General features: G+C 39.4%; 1 protein-coding gene across 1 annotated transcript in view; it reads right to left on the bottom strand.

Moving 5' to 3' along the window:
* LOC120045086 (ephrin-B1-like) overlaps positions 1-13089 on the bottom strand; it is a 77022-nt gene extending 63933 nt beyond the window's left edge. Inside the window, exon 1 of the mRNA XM_038989956.1 lies at positions 12032-13089. Within this exon, the coding sequence (XP_038845884.1) occupies positions 12032-12150 (119 nt within the window). The 5' untranslated portion in view covers positions 12151-13089. The remainder of the gene's footprint in view (positions 1-12031) is intronic.
* Positions 13090-22469: the final 9380 nt, after the last annotated feature.

The following is a 22469-nucleotide window of genomic DNA, read 5'->3' as shown; positions in this document are numbered from 1 at the left end:
ACTATGGGCTGTCTATAGTTTGCCTAAACTCTGTCAGAAATGGGAGAAAAGGGGGTTGTTTTTTCCCCTCTGTGTATGCGCAGATTCCTTAGCAGCCTCCTGTAAAGAGCGGGAGAGAATGCTTCCCGGCGTGGGGCTTTTGAGCTGGCCTCTCCAGCTGCCAGGGCACTCGGCGGTTTGAGGGTCCGCCAATCCTTGGGAGCTGTGCCGTTAACAGCGTGACTTTTAATCCACCCCCCTCCTCCCCCCAAACTCTGTGCAGTGGACTAGGGAATCCTTTCATGCTGGTCATTCACATAGCAACGCCTCGAGAGGGCCTTCAAGGAGCCCCAGTAGAATGGGTTAAAGGTGGCATGGAGAAAGCCCTGGTTTACAGACACATTGGATCACTAGCCTTCATAGAGCTGGACGGCCAGACAAAGGACAGAGGAAAACCTCAGCAAATCTCAAGGCGGCTACCATCTGACGTGCACCCTCAGAGAGGGAGAAAAATCATGTTCATAAAATTTGAAAGGTGGCTGTTATCTATTTGTCACAGTCAGGGTCTATATGGTTATAATCACTCTGTCTGTGTTATGCCATTTCTGCTGTGTGATTTCTTTCATGATGCATGGTACAAATTAAAGGGTCTGTTTCATAATTAATAATAAAATGTATTCTAGCAAAGAGTCCATCTGGCGCAGTGACACACTTACGGAAGACTCGGCCTATCAGGCTCACGGCATCAGCCATTTAGTTAAATCTATTCTGAAACGCCAGTTCTAATGGGCTTTGGAATGGCTGTCACATCCATCCGTTCCAGAGCCAGGAACTAGATTTGGAATGCAGAGAGACACAAGGGTTTCCCTACTGCTGTCCTCTCCATGAAGAAGATCAAACCAACTGCTTCCCTGTTTGGGATCCTGCTCAATACATAGGTGTAACTAATGGAGTCAGATCCGATCAGAGTGTGTGTGTGTGTGTGTGTGTGTGTGTGTGTGTGTGTGTGTGTGTGTGTGTGTGTGTGTGTGTGTGTGTGTGTGTGTGTGTGTGTGTGTGTGTGTGTGTGTGTGTGAATATAACAACATTGATTTTAAGATACAAGATAATACAAGAAGAGACATAGCATGTCTATACATGACCGCACCTTTAGCCGTCCTTACCATTAAAACAAAACGATTCAAAACAACTTTAAGAAAACCTGTGCATACTATTAACACAGACCACCATAAGTTAAATAAGTTCTGCAACAAACTGTGAATGCAAAAACGATTATATTGTTGAAGACCTCAAAAACAAAGAGCACTATGTTAGGGGAACCATATGCATTTGTGGAAAGCAATATCTGTATCCAAATCTCACAGTTGGTTGGGGCGATGTGTGTGCTGAGTTCCAAGGTGAGAGTGTTTGGTGGAATACCCTTTGTGTGATCTGTGCCTCTGATATCTAACATCTGCTCTTCTCCCCTTGTGCTATACAATCCCCATTCTGTACAGTAACCTCTCTGACATTTTTGTGCAAGCATGAGCTAGGCATGTAGAACTGACACCCCCCAACCGCATTATCCCAAGCCCTTGATTGTTTAGTAGAATTAAATGAATGTTGTAGTTAACTTAGGAATGGTCATGGATCGAGTGTGCCAAACAATGCCGTTCTTGTGGCGCTCAACAATGACTCAGCCTACTCTGCCAATAAATATGAACTCAATGGTTTTCAACTGTATGTAACGGCTGTGACGAGAGATGGAAAAACACATGCATCCATTTTCTCATGCAACTTTATACAAAATGTCGGTAATGAAAATATAACCTTTCTGAACCACACACCACTGGCTATTTTATAAAATGTTCTATAGGACTACCACTAATGTACTACGCTTCTGAATGTGCCTTTCAAATATATCCAGAAACTTGACATAACTGATTTCTGCTTCTCAGCTTCCTTTGTCTACATATGAGCGCCTTTGTAACGGTAACTGCTTTGGGGTCCAATCTAATGACACATGTTCAACAATCAGACATTAACAGACAACATTAATTATTAGTTGCCCCTTAAGCATTTGGGTATCTTTCATTGCATTAGAGAGCTCAGTATTTCATTTAAGAGGGCTGTGAATGCATGAGTCAGTGCTAAGGAACTTCACATCCAGACTGTCAACAGATTCATAAAAGGTCCTGCATATACTAGTCACATTAAAAAAATTGTAACAGCTAGAAAATACATATGTTACTGCAAGAGATTTGGGTCGTCCATTAACAGTGCATTTGGGTGGAAAGCTCACTCCCCAGAGTAGCCCTGAGAAAACATGCTGTAAAACATTCCCCTGAATATTCCCTTTTCATGTATTGATTTAAATAAGTAACGAAAAGGTAAAGGCCACTTAGAGTGACCTTATCAGTCAGTTACAGAGCACTCAGAAATGAGAATGTGGCCCACATGAGAATGGAGAAACATCAATATTTTCATAGACATAAGATGAGGTGACAGTTCTCAAGTCTTCATCTCAAAATGTCTAATCTCTCATGGACAGAAAACATACACACAAATGGACATGAACCTTCTTATGATGGGATAAATGTCAGCCACTTTGGTCAGAGAGTTGGTCAATCATGGTTTTCCAGTTATGTGATAAGATATTATGTAAAATAATTAATTGTAATAATTGCAATATTAGAATTTTTGCAACCAGGAAATGGCCGAGCGATTTCTGCATAGTGCACCTTTAACTGCCAATATGTCAACATTACATTCAAACAATAGTACCGATCGGTATTAAATAGAATGCCCACCTGTTGGGAAAACAACCGGCATAAAAAAGCCAGCCTACGGTTTGCAACTGCACATGGGGACAAAGATCGTACTTTTTGGAGAAATGTCCTTTGGTCTGATGGAACAAAATAGAACTGTTTGGCCATAATGGGGGAGGAAAAAGGGGGAAGCTTGCAAGCCGAAGAACACCATCCTAACGTGAAGCACGGGGGTCATGTTGTCATGTTGTGGGGGTGCATCATGTTGTGGGGTTCTTTGCTGCAGGAGGGACTGGTGCACTTCACAAAATAGATGGCATCATGAGGTAGGACAATTATATGGATATATTGAAGCAACACCTCAAGACATCAGTCAGGAAGTTAAAGCTTGGTCGCAAATGGGTCTTCCAAATGGACAATGACCCCAAGCATACTTCCAAAGTTGTGGCAAAATGGATTAAGGACAACAAGGTCAAGGTATTGGAGTGGCAATCACAAAGCCCTGACCTCAATCCTATAGAGAATTTGTGGGCAGAACTGAAAAAGCGTTTGTCAACAAGGAGGCCTACAAACCTGACTCAGTTACACTAGCTCTGTCAGGAGGAATGGGCCTAAATTCACCCAATTTATTGTGGGAAGCTTGTGGAAGGCTACACGAAACATTTGACACAAGTTAAGCAATTTAAAGGCAATGCTACCAAATACTAATTGAGTGTATGTAAACTTCTGACCCACTGGGAATGTGATGAAAGAAATAAAAGCTGAAATAAATCATTCTCTGTACTATTATTCTGACATTTCACATTCTTAAAATAAAGTGGTTATCCTAACTGACCTAAGACAGGGAATTTGTACTAGGATTAAATGTCAGGAATTTTGAAAAACTGAGTTTAAATGTATTTGGCTAAGGTGTATGTAAACTTCCGACTTCAAATGTATGTACCCAGAACTTAATTGAGTATCTAACCAATTAAGCAAGACTTTAGTTCTGAGTTAACCAAGATAATAAAATGTCTAAAACCATGCCTTGGAGATCTCACAATGGTATGTACGTACAATGACCTTCCTCAGGTGCTCAGTTGATCAGAATCAAGCCATTAATGGCTGAAAAAGGTAGACTCAGGCAACTGTCTGGAATAGTAGCTCCACTACTTTCTGAAAGTGGAATATTAGAGTGCCTAATGACACAATGACTGCTTTTACTTTCCTTTCATTTTTGTGCTAAGCCGTCCTGAGGTGGCTCTAAGTCTCTCCTCTTTGTGATGGGGTCTGGGTTTCTGTGAAACGTTATCAGAACCAGCATGAAGGGATGAGGGCAGGAAGAGAACAAAACCACTCCTGTGACACTTCTCAAAGGAATCTCTTTCTTGTGTAAACTACGGCTGAAACCTAGGGAGCAGGGGCATGGGTGGGTTTATTAAAGGCTAGAGGGTTGGCACAGCCTATTTAAACAGTGACAGAGTTAATCTCTAGACTGTCACTTTTAATCACAGGCGCATTGATCATGATGGCACAGTCAGGCAAAGCTTGAGCTACTCCACTTGGCTCTAATGTATTAAACACACAGGACACTCGATATCTTCTCCATTTATGATACGCTGCTGAATCTCCGGACCAAGCTATATCCGTAAATGTCTACATGTGACTTTGTGAGAATAATTAAAACACAAATCAAATGCAATGTTTTCTCCCATTTTACAACATCATGTCGAACTGTTGACATAACCATAGACCAGTCACTGAAGACAGATAGTCTCTCGTATTGGTCTTCACAGTGTGAGATTTCAGAGGTTTCACTCCCTAATTGATAACGTTAATAATACACTAACTGGATAGTTAAAACATTAACCTTTGGTGTCTCCTTTGTCTTTTTCACTTGTTTCTGACTGAGGATTTAATATGGGATTAGTTAAATTACTTAGTTAGAGGGTCTGATTTCAAGATAGCGCACTGAGCACAGACGAAAATAATACTCCCTGGCTTTAAAAGGCAAAGATAATTTCTGAATCATTGACTACAGTATAATTATGGTATGAAGTGCACCATCAAATGGAATGATACTGCATTTAAACTTTTTTTCTTCTTAACAGCCAGTCTCCTGTTGTCCTATCATAACCTCCGTGAGGAGACCTTAACAATATTATGAAACTATTATTGTTAGTGTGTAAATGCAAGTTGTCTAAAAGCTTGCCATTGCCTGTATTTCACATGCATCAATGGTTAAAAACAGCAAATCTAGTCTCTTGAAGACATACAGTAGGACTAAGTGGCCACCACCTGCTTGGCTCTATCTGACACATAACCCATAATCTTGGGAAATACAGGACAGGATTACATTGCTATTGTTCTCACAAGGGAGAGAGATGGCAGGGTGAATTTATGAGGTCTAGCAGTGATGGGTCTCAAAAGCAGAACAGCATCCTACATGTAGTACAGTGCCTATCATACGTATTCACCCCGCTTGGATTTCTTCACATTTTATTGTGTTACAAAGTTACAAAATCAATGATCACATCTATACTGACCACATCTACAATATATAGACAAATTGATATGGTACGTCTATGGAATAGACTGATAAATATGCCAGAACACAGAATCACAAAAACAAATTGGACTGGGACCTTACTCATAACTATCCATGGGCTAGAGAATTATCTATTTGTTGTGAAACTGAAATACAGTTTCACCAAAAATATGGTAATTTCAGGAACAAATTTCCATGTGGTGTTAACCAAATCAAGGGCAAGCCTTTTCTGATCCAAAAGGAAAATTGGGCAGCTGATATTTGGTTTAAACCTAAACTTAGAACGTACACTCTCATCAAAGAGAACTACATCACTGAACCATATGTCCACCTGAACCCAACAGAAAGCCAAAGGTCAGTTAGCGCACAACTCAGATCCGGCACCCTCCCTCTGGTTATAAAGACGTGTAGATTTAACAGAGTGCCTGAAGATATTTTTTAGAACATGCCTATTGTGTGATCTTGAAGAAATCGAAAATCAATGTAGTGTTTTATAGCCCTCTGTATGACGATCTGAGACATGTTCTTTTTTGTAACATTGTGGTGATAACCCTGAAGTATTCTGCTTACGGGACGAGCAGAGGCTTGAATTTTGTTTCAGACAGGGCGTGTTTGAGATTGCTCAGATTGTTCACAATGCCTGGAGGAGAAGGAGAAATGTACTGTTTGTGTAGTGTGGCTAGATGGTAGCTGTACTGGCCATGATTATTGTATGCATATAATTTGTAAAATGTTATTTTGTTTTGAGTACAAGAAAAATGGTACTGTGTTTAGTAGTGACTTGTAAGCCCATGTGGGCTGGGCACCAGTAGGTGTATGACACTTAAATAAATCATATCAATCACTCAATCAACAATAACAAAAAAGATCTACACACAATACTATGTAATGTCAGTGGAAGATTAAGATTAATGAAAAATAAAACACTAATATATCTTGATTAGATGAGTATTCACCCCTGTGAGTCTTATTAGATAAATCTATTAAAAATATTTTCCCAAAATTCTTCAAGTTCGGTCAAGGTGTTAGGGATCATGGCTAGACAGCCATTTTCAAGTCTTGCCATAGATTTTCAAGCAGATTAAAGTCAAAACTGAAACTTGGACACTCAGGAACATTCACTGTGTTCCAGGTAAACAACTCCAGTGTAGATTTGACCTTGTGTTGTAGATTATTGTCCTGCTGAAAAGTGAACTTCTCTCCCAGTGTCTGCTGTAAAGCAGACTGAAACAGGTTTTCCTCTAGGATTTTGTCTGTGCTTAGCTCCATCCCGTTTCTTTTTATCCTGAAAACCTCCCCAGTCATTGCTAGTGTCTAGCATACCCATGCTATGATGCAGCCACCACCATGCTTGAAAATAAGGAGGCAGTTACTCAGTGACGTGAGGTGTTGGATTCGCCAAAAAGTATATTCCTTTGCAGTGTTTTTTTTGCAGTATTGCTTTAGTGCCTTGTTGCATACATGTGCATGTTTTGGATTCTGTTTATTTGTATTCTTCTTTTTACTCTGTCATTTAGGTCATTATTGTGGAGTCACTACAATGTTGTTGGTCCATCCTCAGTTTTCTCACATCACAGCCATTGAACTCATTTCTAAAATAATAGCCTCATGGTGACATCCCTGAGCAGTTTCCTACCTGTCCTGCAGCTCAGTTCAGAAGGACGACTGTATCTTTGATGTGTCTGGTTGGTTTAATACATAATCCACAGCCTAATTATTAACTTGACCATGCTTAAAGAGATACTCAATGTCTGATTTGTTATTGTTACCCATCTACTAATCACTGCCCTTCTTTATGAGGCTTTCAAAAAGTTTGGTCTTTGTAGTTGAATCTGTGCTTGAAATTCAATACTCGACTGAGGGATATTACAGATGCTGTATGTTTGGGGGACAGAATAAAGGGTAGTCATTAAAAAAATAATGTCAACTGCTATTATTTCACACAGAGTGAGTCCAAATAACTTATTATGTGATTTGTTACTCCTGAATTAATTGAGGTTAAACAAAGGGGGTAAATACTTATGCAATGACTACATTTTAGTTATTGAATTTGCATTCATTTGTAAAAATGTGTAGAATTCTTTTTCACTTTGACATTATGGAGCATGTTGTGTAGATCAATGACAAAAAAAGCACAATTAAATCTATTTCAATCCCACTTTGTAATGCAACAAAATGTGAAAAACATGTATGATAACCACTGTCAATCTAGTTGACAAACTACTAAATTCTTTCTCAATGTTTGTGTGGGATATCAGTGAGCCCAACATGGAAATTGCTACAACACACTACATTTTAAGATGACAAATATGACATGAAGTATTTTTTCTACAGCTAGAAGAAGATGCTCTTATAACAAAATAAAGAAAGGTTTGTCATAATATATTTGATTGTACTTTGAACAAAATATTCTCTCTCTTTTTCATGGTAGATCTACAATATAGTAAATGCAGGTAAACCTATCTCAAGTTGCTAGTGAGCTCACTTCTCAGAGGAACTTAGAGAAATCTCCTTTGTTAATGAAAGACAGATTTTCAATTACCTACTCTTTTTATTCCCTCCTGAGAAATTAGAAAGAAACAGGTTTGTTCAATATCAATAAATCCAATTACCAACTATATCCCCTTCTTTCTCTTAGGTAGAAAAAAATGTATTGGAAAATATTATCTATGCTTATATAACAGTATAGCTTCCGTCCCTCTCCTCGCCCCAACCTGGGCTCGAACCAGGGACCCTCTGCACACATCAACAACTGACACCCACGAAGCATCGTTACCCATCGCGCCACAAAATCCACGGTCCTTGCAGAGCAAGGGGAACAACTACTTCTAGGTCTCAGAGCGAGTGACGTCACCGATTGAAACACTCTTAGCGTGCACCACCGCTAACTAGCTAGCCATTTCACATCGGTTACACTCACACCCCTTTTGCCCTCCTCCTTTTCCGCAGCAACCAGTGATCCCGGTCAACAGCATCAATGTAACAGTTTAGCTTCCGTCCATCTCCTCGCCCCTACCTGGGCTCGAACCAGGGAACCTCTGCACACATCAACAACTGCCTCCCACGAAGCATCGTTACCCATCGCTCCACAAAAGCCACGGCCATTGCAGAGCAAGGGGAACAACTACTTCTAGGTCTCAGAGCGAGTGACGTCACCGATTGAAACACTATTAGCGCGCACCACCGCTAACTAGCTAGCCATTTCACATCGGTTACACTTATCCATCCCTCTTGTAAAAAAACAAAAACAATACTCCTACAGTAATATCACAGAAGAAAAATACAAATCTACTGGTTGTAATAGTAAATATTTGTAAATATATGCCTGAAATAGTATTTGGAATACCTTTATCTATTGTGGATTTGAACGTATAAATTAGAAGTCTGCAAGAAACAACTTTTCCAAAATGTTAACAATATCTTAAAATGTTGGCTTGTGATCAAAGAACAACTGCATTTATATGCATTAATCTTTGTATTGTGTCTAGAGTTTACACTCTTGCGCATTCTGTGAAGTTCCCTGGTCTACCACAAGCTGTTCCTCATGTACCCAATCACTAGATCTGCTTTTCAATGCTGTATGAGTTTGATCTCTGTATCACAGTAGGCCTATCTACGTGTTAGAGTGTGACTTCATGTGATTACATGAATGGAGTGCTTTTCATAAGTGTATAGCTGTAAAATGAGTGTGGGCTACCCACGCCAGTGGTCTGGTACTGGGGAGGAATCAGCAGACAGTGTGTCTGAAGTGCATATGACTCGATGTGGTGGACCGGCTACATCATTTTAATAAGGGCAAATAATAAAGAGTGGAGAAGGGAATAGTAGCAACCCTAAAGCTTTCCTCACTCATAGAGTCTGTTACTCTGAACAACAGAAATACTGAGTGCCAAAATAAAAGTCCCAACATACAGTACGTCTCAGCTAAGTTTAGTGTTGATCCATCAATATTGGCTATGTGTCCTATTTGAAACTGTATGCAGACAATTTGAGTCAACATTGACAGAGACGTCAAGTATCGTATTGAGAAAAAATTGGAAATCACAGAATCGTAAATGATATTTAACATGTAATAAGAAGTGCTGTCGAACATGCACAACTAACAGACAAAAAATTGTATACCAGGGGCCTTTGCGTAAATGTGTCTTTAAAAAATTGGTGAGTCGATCTGCCTGGAATTACTGTGGAAAGCCCTGTAAGCTGCTTTACAGAGTGATTTGCCAGCGCTTGCATGGGGGTAGTGTTATTCCATATGTCCGAGTTAGACATCTATTAAGCCTATTTCTGGGCCATCACCTCGAGTCATAAAATCATTACAGCCAACAAGAACTCAAACAATGTTTATTTAGCGTCCCTGAAAAGACTTGCTTTGGCCTGTTTTATTATAAGGCAATATTAAACACATGAGACAATGTCTTCTTCGAAATACATTACTTATGTTGACATTTTGTGTGGTCTCTGATCATTTGAGAACTGAAGTTTCAGTTTACATCCACACTGAACACACAATGAAACTCATCCGAACTACTGACAAATGTGTTTCACATACAATGTCTTGATACAAAATGGCTGCTGAATTCCAATTCTAAAACCACAGGTGCAGTTGGAGCAAACTTAGTCTGCACCAATTCAACAAAATAAACAAAATAAACGTGCTTCAGCTCTGAATAAAATGAACAGTTTTAGTTTATACATTGGAAAGAAAATATATCTATTATGTTTTGAAGTTAGCTTCTCTGGAGGTGCAATCATCAAAAATTTTTGTGTGAATTCAATTTCTAACATATCAATTCACTTATTTTGATGCCTGTATGAACATCATCAAGTCTTCATGTCCTCATGGCCCAATAGATCTGTAATCAGCTTTTAAGTGGCTGGCTGCACTCTGGACGACCTAGCTACCAGCATTGTAGGCAAAGCAAAGCAATACCACTCGGTGGATAAGTAAACAAACATTAACTTACTTGAGAAAACAGCCACCAACTGTTGTAAAACAAAACAGCCCGTTTTTTAACAACTGCTCAACTGCAATTAAAGACTTGTCTCTGTCAGCACTTTTACGTTGTTCCGTGTCGTGACTTATTTTAAACTGTGTACTGTTGAGTGAACAAGCTCAGGACTAGGCCACTTCACTTGACTTCATCCAATTCTGGTGTTTAAATCCTGAATACCGAGGCCCTCGGTTATTCCTTTCAAGAATAATGGAGATGTGTTCTCAATATTTCAAATTTTTAAGTTAATTATAAAAAGGTGTGATTCACCTTATCAGCTTAATTGGATGCTTGGATAATATAATTAATATATTTTATAAAAAATATATGCAAGAGACATCACTCTCTGCTACCTTGTGGTACCACTTCAATTTGTTCCCTTATATTACTTTAATCTTTACTGATTGAAGAGATTTTGCCCAAGGGTTATATATATATACACACACACACACACATATATATATATATATATATATATATATATATATATATATATATATATATATATATATATATATATATATATAAATATATATATATATATATATATATTGTTATATATATATATATATATATATATATATATTGTTATATATATATATTGTTATATATATATATATATTGTTATATATTGTTATATATATATATATATATATATATATATATATATATATATATATATATATATATATATATATATATATATATTGTTATTGTTATTTTATACACTATAGCATTATTAAAGACAGACAGGCCTCAACAGCCAGAAACTACCCATAGAATCTATTGGAGACTCGGTATTGCAGGATCAGAAATGATTCCAGGAATAACTTGGATTGAAATACATATGAAACATATAGATGTTTGATATGTCTTCATCTAGATCAAATAACAAAATACCACTAAAGGCCTATATATTCTAAAAATCCCTGTTACGCTCTGAGGACTGAAGTATGTTGAGTGGGGATGTTATATTAGGCAATGTATCTATCCTCAAAGCCAGAAAGATATGGATTAAACTTGGAAAACACATTTATAAATGTGTCAATCCATCCAGAGAGCACCTGAAAACACACACACACACACACACACACACACACACACACACACACACACACACACACACACACACACACACACACACACACACACACACACACACACACACACACACACACACACACACACCAGGAGCAGTTGCTGCCTCTCACTTGATTATAGAGACCACTCTGCTACAGTAGAGATGTAGGCTTCCCTAACAGTAAATGATGGGGCCTGGATGATTCTAGGTGAATTTGGCACCTCATAAATGTTGGTTGGAAGTTGAATAATGACAAACACGAGTTAATGAATCCTATCTAAATAACGAACATAGCTTGAATGAAATACATTTACCATAACATCTAGAAATCCATGAATGACTCACTAGGCAGAACTGAACTAGGCTTATTATTGATGGTTTAAAATATGCCCTTTATGATGTATAGGCTATCAAACCATGTCTGGCTTTCCCCATGACTCCACTTCATATTGTTTTACAGTAGGCCTATGCTTTTCCATTCAACACCGTGTGAGGCATCAGAGCCAGCACATTACAGAGCCCTGAATGTCATTCAGCGCAAATAGTAGTTGGAAACATGTCCAGGCGCCTATGCATATGTATTGACCATTAGCATCTTTACGCATGCTAATAGAATAGCATGAGCGTTGTGTTGTATTCAATGCATGGTAATACAGATATAGGCTATATGTCTAATATATCCTAGATTAGCACATTTAACACTTACTTGGGGTTTTGTGAGTTCCAAACCACCGATTCCAACGTTTTGGCCACGGGCAACAGCGACCTGCACAAGACTGTCAAAAACCAAAGGTAGTACTTCCAATTGGAACCGGAGCCTGCCATTTCCACGCTTATTCAGTGATGCAAATTAATCAACCGCACGATGAAATCATAAAACAAAAATGGATACAGTGTAAATCTTGCACAATTCTAGATCCCATTCGCTAGTGTCGCATGTAGATCATGCGTAAAATCACGTTTAAAATGACAAATGATAACCATCACTGAATAGATATCATGAAATCCTGTTTCCTGTTCCGTGCAGGCTATGCACGCAGAACAAGAGTATATTGCAGGTAAAACAATGTTCTGGATTCTTTATCGCATCACCTTACCAGTGTCGAATAGATTTGTAAGGTATGCGTACGTTTAAACTCCTTGATATAACAAGTTTCAAAATGTCACTGGTCAGAAAATAATGTTCAGTCGGTTAACAAGTGGAGTCTTCGCCCGCGAACCCGTGCGCTGGAGTGCGTTTTACAGTTGTTGATGCACATTTAACAATCCGATACTGTAAATGTGACCCCTTTGTCCTTGCTTCAGGAAAGATCTCTGGCACGTCTGTTTTCTTATATTCTTCTTTGTATGGTGAACTCGTTGTCTATAGATAAGTCAATTTCATTGTATCGTCTATAATAACGCTCTAACAGAAAACATTTTGCGTATCTCCAAAATAGCCTACTCCATATGTGTAGTAGCAGACTCCAAAACACTCGAGATAAAATGCGCAAAATCCTTATTTCAGGTGGAAGTTAATCTCCTGTGCATTGAAATTCCAATCCACTTGAGATGTTACAGTCTGCCTGTATATTGGAGACACCAACTCATGTTCGAAGTCCGTTCTGAACTGCTTCATCCAAAGTGCATGAATCGCGACATTGATAGGCTACGGGTGAATAATCCAGTTTAGAATCTATTTTAAAAAAAGAAAACAGCTGGGAAATAAAGTGAAATCTTGTGCCTATTTAACTTGAACTCGCAATGAGTTTTTCCAGTGATAGTTCCAGCGTACAGTGCACACTCCAAACTGGCATACGATACTCCTTCGCACACACTGCTGCGTACGTAATGCAACGCTTGGATAGCCCTGACCTCCCAACCAATCAAGGCAGCTTGGCGGAGTCCTCTCATTATTCAGTTGTTCATCATTCCCTTGACCGAAGGGACTCGGCATAGTACAGTCTGGGCCATTTACAGTGAATACATGGCAATTAAGAGATACTTATCATTTTCAACATATGTGCGGACTATTTTGTATAAATATGCGTTGATTAGACATGGTGAATATGTTGGCCTGCACCGGGAATGTCTCCACAATCAACAGAGGTAATACATTTAGCCTTTATAAGGTTTAATATAGCAGCGCATGATACATTTATTATAGGATGTTGCTCACTACATGGACTACTTATAAGGTGTTTGATATAGTCAAAAACATATATTTTTGATGAGTCTCACATTAATTAAAGATGGTAGTCTGTGACTCTAGTAGGTCTAATATGGCTCGTATTACTATTGACAATGTTGCCCTCTATCGGAATGGGTGGAAACGTTGTGGGAAAACAGAAAGCATTATCACGAGTGGATCTTGCTGCATCTACTCTTATTTTATTAATTTCTATTCTAGGCTATTATCTTCATCCTAAAACGTTTCTCTGCCAGTAATATATGTGATGCATTTGAGTCAAATGATGTATATTATCAAAGTTATGGCAGCCCATTGCAAAGCCATTATTGGTCAGGCTTGCTCTTACAAATCAAAAATCTAATTGTATTAGTCACAAGCGCCGAATACAACAGGTTTAGACCTTACAGTGAAATGCTCACTTACAAGCCCCTAACCAACAATGCAGTTTAAAATAAATAAATAAAATACGGATAAGAATAAGAAATAAAAGTAACAAGTAATTAAAGAGCAAAACAGATGTTTCCAAGTGTGTTGCCTTTTAGGAACTCGTTATTGATTAACATCTCGATATGGTTCAAATGTAAACTATTTCTTCTTATATCTAATTTCAACACAAGCCCGAAACACTCAGAATAAAAAGCAATACTAATGGATATCTTTTGCACACCATCATTTATGATGGAGATAGCTAAAAAAAAAATGCATTAAATGTAGGCTATTATGGAGATAAACATTAATAGAAATATACTGATAATTTCCTGCTTTAAATCAAATTACAGGTAAAACTATCTTCCTTTGGCCTTTGGCCTTCCTTGGCCCCTTGGGATCTCTTTATGAACGTGCCAATGTAGGGGTGGACTGGGACCTAAAATGTCCCTGGCATTTATAACAAACTGGCCCGTTTTTTCCCCTTGAGGTCCCTACACCTGCCCATTTCTTTCCTCGAGGCCCCCATACCAGCCCATTTTTTCCCTTAAGGCCCCCATTATTAGGCAGATAATTATAATTTTGTGCTAAAAACCCATGTTAGACAGGCCCACTGGGCTAAAAATGTACTAGCCGAAATGCCAGATGGCCAATCCACTCCTGCTTGAATGGCAGAAAAGTGCTGAAATATTTCTGTATATAGCCAAGCGTAATATAGAAAAATAAATAAATGTATCTCCGTTTCCCTTTGCCTCTTAACCAAAGCTACCTAGTAAGATTGTGCTTATACACCAAAAAACTAACTAATACAAAAAATTGTGAGTAAAAGCACAGCTGTTTTCATAGTTGTGTTTCATGCCATGGTTGGCGTTCAATGCATCTCTGCAAAGTCAGGAATATGTGACCTTTTCATATTGCTGTGGCTTCATCCAAGGAAGTTCTCTAAAAATAGCTCCTCGCTCTAAACTAGATGTTTGATTTATTTGTGACCTACTTAGGATAGACACATAATAGCAACTTTACATTGCAGTTTGCTTATTTGAGCTAACCTGATATCATATTGTGACCGTAGACTATGTAGAATATTCTTTAACCTCCTTAACAAAGCATGTATGTCAACGTTTGTAATAAGGGAGAAAAATACAAAAAGGTCTTCATTTGAATATGACACTCATTGAAAATACCATTCAGGCATATAGTGAAATGCTCAGGGGATCCAGTGGTAAAATGGAGTAGCAATGGAGGATGGGCATGTGGCCAGAGGGTGTGCAGGTTTAATTCCCAGGTGTAGACACTGCTGTTTTGCCCTTGAGAAAGGCACAGCTTCACTGAATATAATCAGCTGTATAATTCTGTGTCAAGTGGAAAATGTGGAGTTACTCTCAGATTGCAATTGCCATCACATAACTAGACACATATTGTAAATTATTGTTTGTATGCTGATCAGTTCAAGCCATTTTTGCCATCCAGTAAGAGGTAGACGGATACAGCGGACAGCACTGGCAACATGGAATGGAATGTCCGTAAATTAGTTTGCTGCTAAAGGATGGACTATTTTCAGTTACTAAGAAGCCATTTTTAGACAGTCCTATCGTACAGCTGACTGTTTAGACTGACGGTTCCAAATCCATATCCAATGAAAGGCAGCCACTGTGACTAGATATTTTCATTTAGATTATTCTTGGCTGTAGATTTCCCCTTCATATTTGCTGGTTATCGATGCACAGCCAGATGACCTCAACAACTGGCTGAGGTGGTAGATGAATACTGTAATAAATGGTCTAATAGAAAGCATCGTTTCTAAGCATTTTAACCATTTGTGTGGCAATCCTGTATCTGCTGGTGTCATACTGTGCCCTTTCTGTAAAGGTACTGTATGACACCGGCATCACATTCTTACATTCCCCTAAAAAGCCCCTTACAATGCTGCCTCGCTGTACCAATTTAGACTATCAAAAAAGTGTTGTTGATGTTAGAAAGGATAGTGTGTGAATCAGCTTTATCTATAATTCAGTAACTATTTAAAGTTGCTGTGGGAAGGAATAAAAAAATATAGCCTTTTTCTCTCACCATATCAGCAGAGGGTGTATTGATTATCAAATGATTGCATATGTTTGGCCTCATAACTCAGTTATGAAACTGAATGGCTCCCACTTGGTTTTAGAATGTGGCGGTGAGTCTACTGGAAAGATATCAGAAGTTGTTGTTTTCCCTCAGAATGTGAGCCAGTGAGTTTAGTCAAAACACAAACCTGTCCAAATATAAGCAGTGACCGCATTTGCAAAACACTCAGAGAGAGGGAGAGAGGGAGAGAGAGAGCTAAAGCAACATCACACAGGTGACTTATGGCCCTGATGTTAGCAGCTCTTTAGAGACGCTGAAAGCCATGGATGTGCCTCTGATGTCATTAGAGAACTCTCCTACTGGAAATTAGCCTTTGGTGCAGTCAACTCTGATGAATAATTTATGATACAATCTACAACTTAGATAACTGAAAGAGAATGCAGAGATATAATTTGTGTCTACAGCTTTCATTTACTTTTAATTCATTGAGTGGTTTTGTGTCTATCCAAATTAATAAGGGGTTCTATCTGGGAAAAGATATGATTCCAAAGAGCAATCATAAACCACATTACTCAAGAAGAGCACATAACTCGGGGTGTGTCTGAGCAAAGGAAAGAGTGGTGTTGTTTTGGATAGGAGTTTAAGTGGGTAAAACTAAAGGGCTTACTGAAGTGTGTCGTTCCAGCTTAGGGCCTGTGTAATTATAGGGTCTAAAATGTGTCATCAATTATTTATAAAACTGTAAGAATTAGCAATTTGCTTGTCATCCAATATTTAAAATGTTGCTTCAAAGGGAGCCATTGTGTCCCACTAATGCTTGGCTTTCAGGAAGATTGAACAATACCACGACATCGGCATTATAGAATCAATGACAGGATGTTTTAATGGGATTTTTATGGAACTAGAGGCACAATTATGGTTGCTTTTGTGTTTATCTGCTATGACAGTAAAGGCGAGCACTCCTCTCAAGGAGAGAGCTTATTGCTGAATATGCATAACCCACAATAGGAGAGAGAACAAGAGGACCCCCTCCCTCCTGAGTGCTCTCAGGGCTGTGAGAATGGAACAATAATAACTTAAGAAAGCTTCATTTAAACTACTCTCCAGAAACTACTCTGCCTTGAAATATCATAAATCAGCCATGGCTAGATGAGACAGGGGAAACGGCTATCGACTCACAGGAGAGAATAAGTCAATTTAATTAAGACTGTTGCACCATGAGAAATATTGTGTTTTTCTAGTCCATAAGGGCAGGTTTCCTCTAACCTTTTGTAAAGCAATTTTCTTGCCGTTTTGACTTGCCTCAGCAAAGGTTTGATTTTCCCACTAAAATAAAGTTGCAGGAGTTGATAATATGATTATATCTAGGTCACACACTTCTAGGAATGTATTTAGATGATTCTTTGAGATTCTCCGTCATTGCGTTCAGCTACCTTGTCGTGGTCTGACTCTGATCTCTGATTAACACTTATCATTTCATGATATGCCAGACACATTCTGTGGGGATTCAGCAAGCTTGTAAAAACCTCCAATAAAAAGCAGCTGCTCCTGGTGCAGCTGCTGCATGAGGCATGTGGGCATGTGGATCGCTGCAACCTGGTCTCAGAGCATTTCGTATTATTCTGTATGTAAATATGGGACACTCCATTTAGTATGATATGTAACATTTCACCTATTTCATCACCTATTTCATATGATATTTTACGAATTACAATTCGTATTATATGTTACGAATTGGCAAACGTACAATATTGTCACGCCCTGACCTGAGATATCTCTGTTTTCTTTATATTTTGGTTAGGTCAGGGTGTGACTAGGGTGGGTACGTTAGTTTTTGTATTGTCTAGGTTTTTTTGTAAGTCTAGGGTTTTTGTAGGTCTAGGTATTTGTATGTCTATGGTGGCCTGATATGGTTCCCAATCAGAGGCAGCTGTTTATCGTTGTCTCTGATTGGGGATCATATTTAGGTAGACATTTTCCTTTTGGTGTTCGTGGGTTCTTGTCTATGTGTAGTTGCCTGTCAGCACTCGATTTGTATAGCTTCACGTGTCGTTTTGTTATTTTGGTTCGTTTGTTCAGTGTTCATTCTTATTATAATAAAGAATGTACGCATACCACGCTGCGCCTTGGTCCGATTCATATGACGAACGTGACAAATATGTTATGAATTTGCCAAACGCACAATATGTTACGAATTTGCAGGTGGCTAATGTTAGCTAGGCTAGGGATTAGGGTTAGGGGTTAAGGTTAGGGTTACATTTAGGAGTTAGGTTAAAGGGTTAAGGTTAGGGTTGGGGAAGGGTTAGCTAAAAGTGTTACGGTTAGGGTTAGGGGAACTGTTAGCTAACATGCTAAGTAGTTGCAAAGTGACTAAAGTAGTTGAAAAGTTGCTAATTAGCTAAAATGCAAAAGTTGGCCATGGTTAGATTCAAACTCGCAACCTTTGGGTTGCTAGACGTTTGCGTTATACACCCACCCATCCACCCCACTTTCATTTTTGCCTTAAGTAACCATCTGTCTTGAGTATCAACACCAAACCTAACATATCATACTAATTTGAATGTCCTGTATTTACCTTTACTATGTTACGTCTGGTCTATGAGACCAGGCTGGGATCGCATGACCCTCATGAATTTCATATGCAGTACATAGGCAACAGTACAGTATGATTTCTATGGGAAAGCGGTAAAGCTGATGGAATGTCAGACAAGGCACGTGAGCATGTACAGCACTTTTCTCCACCACATAAAAAGCAGCACAAACAATGCCACGTATAGCATAGTACTGACCAAAGTCGATTTAAAAGTTTAACACTTAAGATGAACTAATCGGTGCCTTCATACCTGTCATGCATACAGAAACTGATAAGCCACAGCAATACAGACTAGGTTACATCAGGTTATGTTTGTATCAAACCCATAATGCGGTTTCGTAGCCTCATGTCCCAGAATGTGCACTATAATCGGCAGTGGATTAGATTGCACATTAGCTAGTTAGAGAATTATCCACTCAACATGGCTTAATCTTTACCTAACACTCTTTATCATGAGACCAAGGGCTAAGAAACAATCAAGGTACATCAAGTAATTTTTTTCTGATTACATTAACACTCTCCGTATTAACAGACTTGCCCTGACATGAATATCTCTCAGATATATAGTCATTCTTTCAGTTGAATATCTCAATCTGTTGCTTGTAGCTTTCACATTATCTCTTCCTAGCTAAACTAAACTAGCTATTAGTCTCAATGCATTTTTGCTTCAACTTCTCGATTGACACAAATTCTGAGTTTCAATCCCTTTGTTTATTTCAATTTCAAATCTCACATGGATGTAGCGTCTTCTCTCAGACGAGTACAGTATCTCAAATTAGTTCAGTGTATCCTTAAAGCACCACATGTCTTCAAGACCTTTTGACAGACTTGCAGAACATAACAGGCATTCAAAACATGGCTCATGTGATTCAGTGTGAGCTGTTGGGGGTGGTTTAAAAATAAAGAATAAGAGGAAGCTCTCTGTCATTTATCTTCACCTTGCAGGCCCTTACATCAGTTTGCCTTCCGTATGTGTAATTGTGAGCCCACGACCCCTGCGCTGGTGTGCCGGTGTGTAACAATGCTTTCAAGTTTCCTCCCTGATTAGACATTTCCCCGCTTGTGTTGAGGTTGGGTATGGTCCAACATGGGCAAAAGCCATCCAACAATTCATACCTAAAATAGCAAATTTCGGTATACAGTTGAAGTCAGAAGTTAACATCCACTTAGGTTGGAGTCATTAAAACTCGTTTTTCAACCACCCCACAAATGTCTTGTTAACAAACTATAGTTTTGGCAAGTCGGTTAGGACATCTACTTTGTGCATGACACAAGTAATATTTACAACAATTTTTTACAGACAGATCATTTCAATTAAAATTCACTGTATCACAATTCCAGTGGGTCAGAAGTTTACATACACTAAATTGACTGTGCCTTTAAACAGCTTGTAAAATTCCAGAAAAGGATGTCATGGCTTTAGAAGCTTCTGATAGGCTAATTGACATAATTTGAGTCAATTGGAGGTGTACATGTGGATGTATTTCAAGGCCTACCTTCAAACTCAGTGCCTCTTTGCTTGACATCATGGGAAAATCAAAAGAAATCAGCCAAGACCTCAGAAAAAAAATTGTAGACCTTCACAAGTCTGGTTCACCATTGGGAACAATTTCCAAACGCCTGAAGGTACCACGTTCATCTGTACAAACAATAGTACGCAAGTATAAACACCATGGGACCATGCAGCCGTCATACCGCTCAGGAAGGAGACGCGTTCTGTCTTCTAGAGATGAACGTACTTTGCTGCCAAAAGTGCAAATCTATCCCAGAACAACAGCAAAGGACATTGTGAAGATGCTGGAGGAAACAGGTACAAAAGTATCTATATCCACAGTAAAACGAGTCCTATATCGACATAACCTGAAAGGCGGCTCAGCAGGAAAGAAGCCACTGCTCCAAAACCGGCATAAAAAAGCCAGCCTACGGTCTGCAACGGCACATGGGGACAAAAATGTTACTTTTTGGCGATGTCCTCTGGTCTGATGAAACACAAATAGAACTGTTTGGCCATAATCACCATCGTTATGTTTGGAGGAAAAAGGGGGATGCTTGCAAGCTGAAGAACACCATCCCAACGTGAAGCATGGGGGTGGCAGCATCATGTTGTGGGGGTGCTTTGCTGCAGGAGGGACTGGTGCACTTCACAAAATAGATGGCATCATGAGGGGCGAAAATTATGTGGATATATTGAAGCAACATCTCAAGACATCAGTCAGGAAGTTAAAGCTTGGTCGCAAATGGATCTTCCAAATGGACAATGACCCCAAGCATACTTCCAAAGTTGTGGCAAAATGGCTTAAGGACAACAAAGTCAAAGTATTGGAGTGGCCATCACAAAGCCCTGACCTCAATCCCATAAAAAATGTGTGGGCAGAACTGAAAAAGCGTGTGCGAGCAAGGTGGCCTACAAACCTGACTCAGTTACACCACCTCTGTCAGGAGGAATGGCCAAAATTCACCCAACTTATTGTGGGAAGCTTGTGGAAGGCTACCGAAACATTTGACCCAAGTTAAACAATTTAAAGGCAATGCTACCAAATACTAGTTGAGTGTATGTAAACTTCTGACCCACTGAGAATGTGATGAAAGAAATAAAAGCTGAAAGAAATAATTCTCTCTGCTATTATTCTGACATTTCACATTCTTAAAATAAAGTGGTGATCCTAACTGACCTAAAACAGGGAATATTTATTCGGACTAAATGTCAGGACTTGTGGAAAACTGAGTTTAAATGTATTTGGCTAAGGTGTATGTAAACTTCCGACTTCAACTGTACATGTAAAGAGATAACTTTTGGGAAAGGGCTAAACCATTGAGCAAGAAGACTTGAGTCGTAAGAGACTGTGTTTAATTAACATGTTTATTCTCTGTGATGTGTTGTTTATTTAATCTGCTACCCAGTAATTATCTCTGGGAATTTACAGTCCATTGAGGCCATTGTCAAGGCAGTGGATCCCATGAAGAATGACTTATTCATAGTTTGTGTGGAAAAACATCAAAGCGCGAGAGCCTTTTGTGTTTAGTGTTAGTTTATTGGTTTTATTCGATTCAATCAGAAAAATGTGTTCCCTGATTGTGAGTTTTAAAAAAAAAACATAAGAGTCCTGTCACGTTCCTGACCTGTTTTCCTTTGTCATGTATTTGTTTTAGTTGGTCAGGGCGTGAGTTGGGTGGGTTGGTCTAGGTTTGATTTTCTATGTTGGGATTTTGTGTTCGGCCTGGTATGATTCTCAATCAGAGACAGGTGTCAATCGTTGTCCCTGATTGAGAATCATACTAAGGCAGCCTGGGTTTCACTTGTGTTTTGTGGGTGTTTGTTCCTGTGGAGGTTTTGTTGCCACACAGGACGGTTTCGGTTTTGTCACGTTGGTTGTTTTTGTATTTTGAAGTGTTTTGTTGATTTTCATTAAAAGAATGAACACTAACCACTCTGCGTTTTGGTCCCCACCTTCTGTCAGCGAGGACAGCCGTAACAGAAACACCCACCACAAGAGGACCAAGCGGAGTGGAGAAGGGCAGCGACAGCAGCAGAGACAGACAGAGGAATGGACATGGGAAGACGTCTTGAACGGCAAGGGTTGCTACACATGGGAGGAGATCCTGGCTGGAAAGGATCGCCTCCCATGGGAACAGCTGGAGGCAGCGAGGAGAGCAGAGGCAACCGGAGAGAGGAACCGGAGGTATGAGGGTACGCGGCTAGCACGGAAGCCCGAGAGGCTCACCCAAAAATTTCTTGGGGGGGGGATAAAGGGGAGTGTGGCGAAGCCGGGTTGGATACCTGAGCCAACTCCCCGGGCTTACCGTGGAGTGAGAGGGCGTCGTACTGGTCAGACACCGTGTTATGCGGTGGAGCGCACGGTGTCCCCAGTACGCGTGCTTAGCCCAGTGCGG

Source organism: Salvelinus namaycush, chromosome 3, assembly GCF_016432855.1.
Source record: "Salvelinus namaycush isolate Seneca chromosome 3, SaNama_1.0, whole genome shotgun sequence".
In the NCBI taxonomy this organism is placed as follows: domain Eukaryota; kingdom Metazoa; phylum Chordata; class Actinopteri; order Salmoniformes; family Salmonidae; genus Salvelinus; species Salvelinus namaycush.
This window is presented reverse-complemented; position numbering and strand designations above follow the sequence as displayed.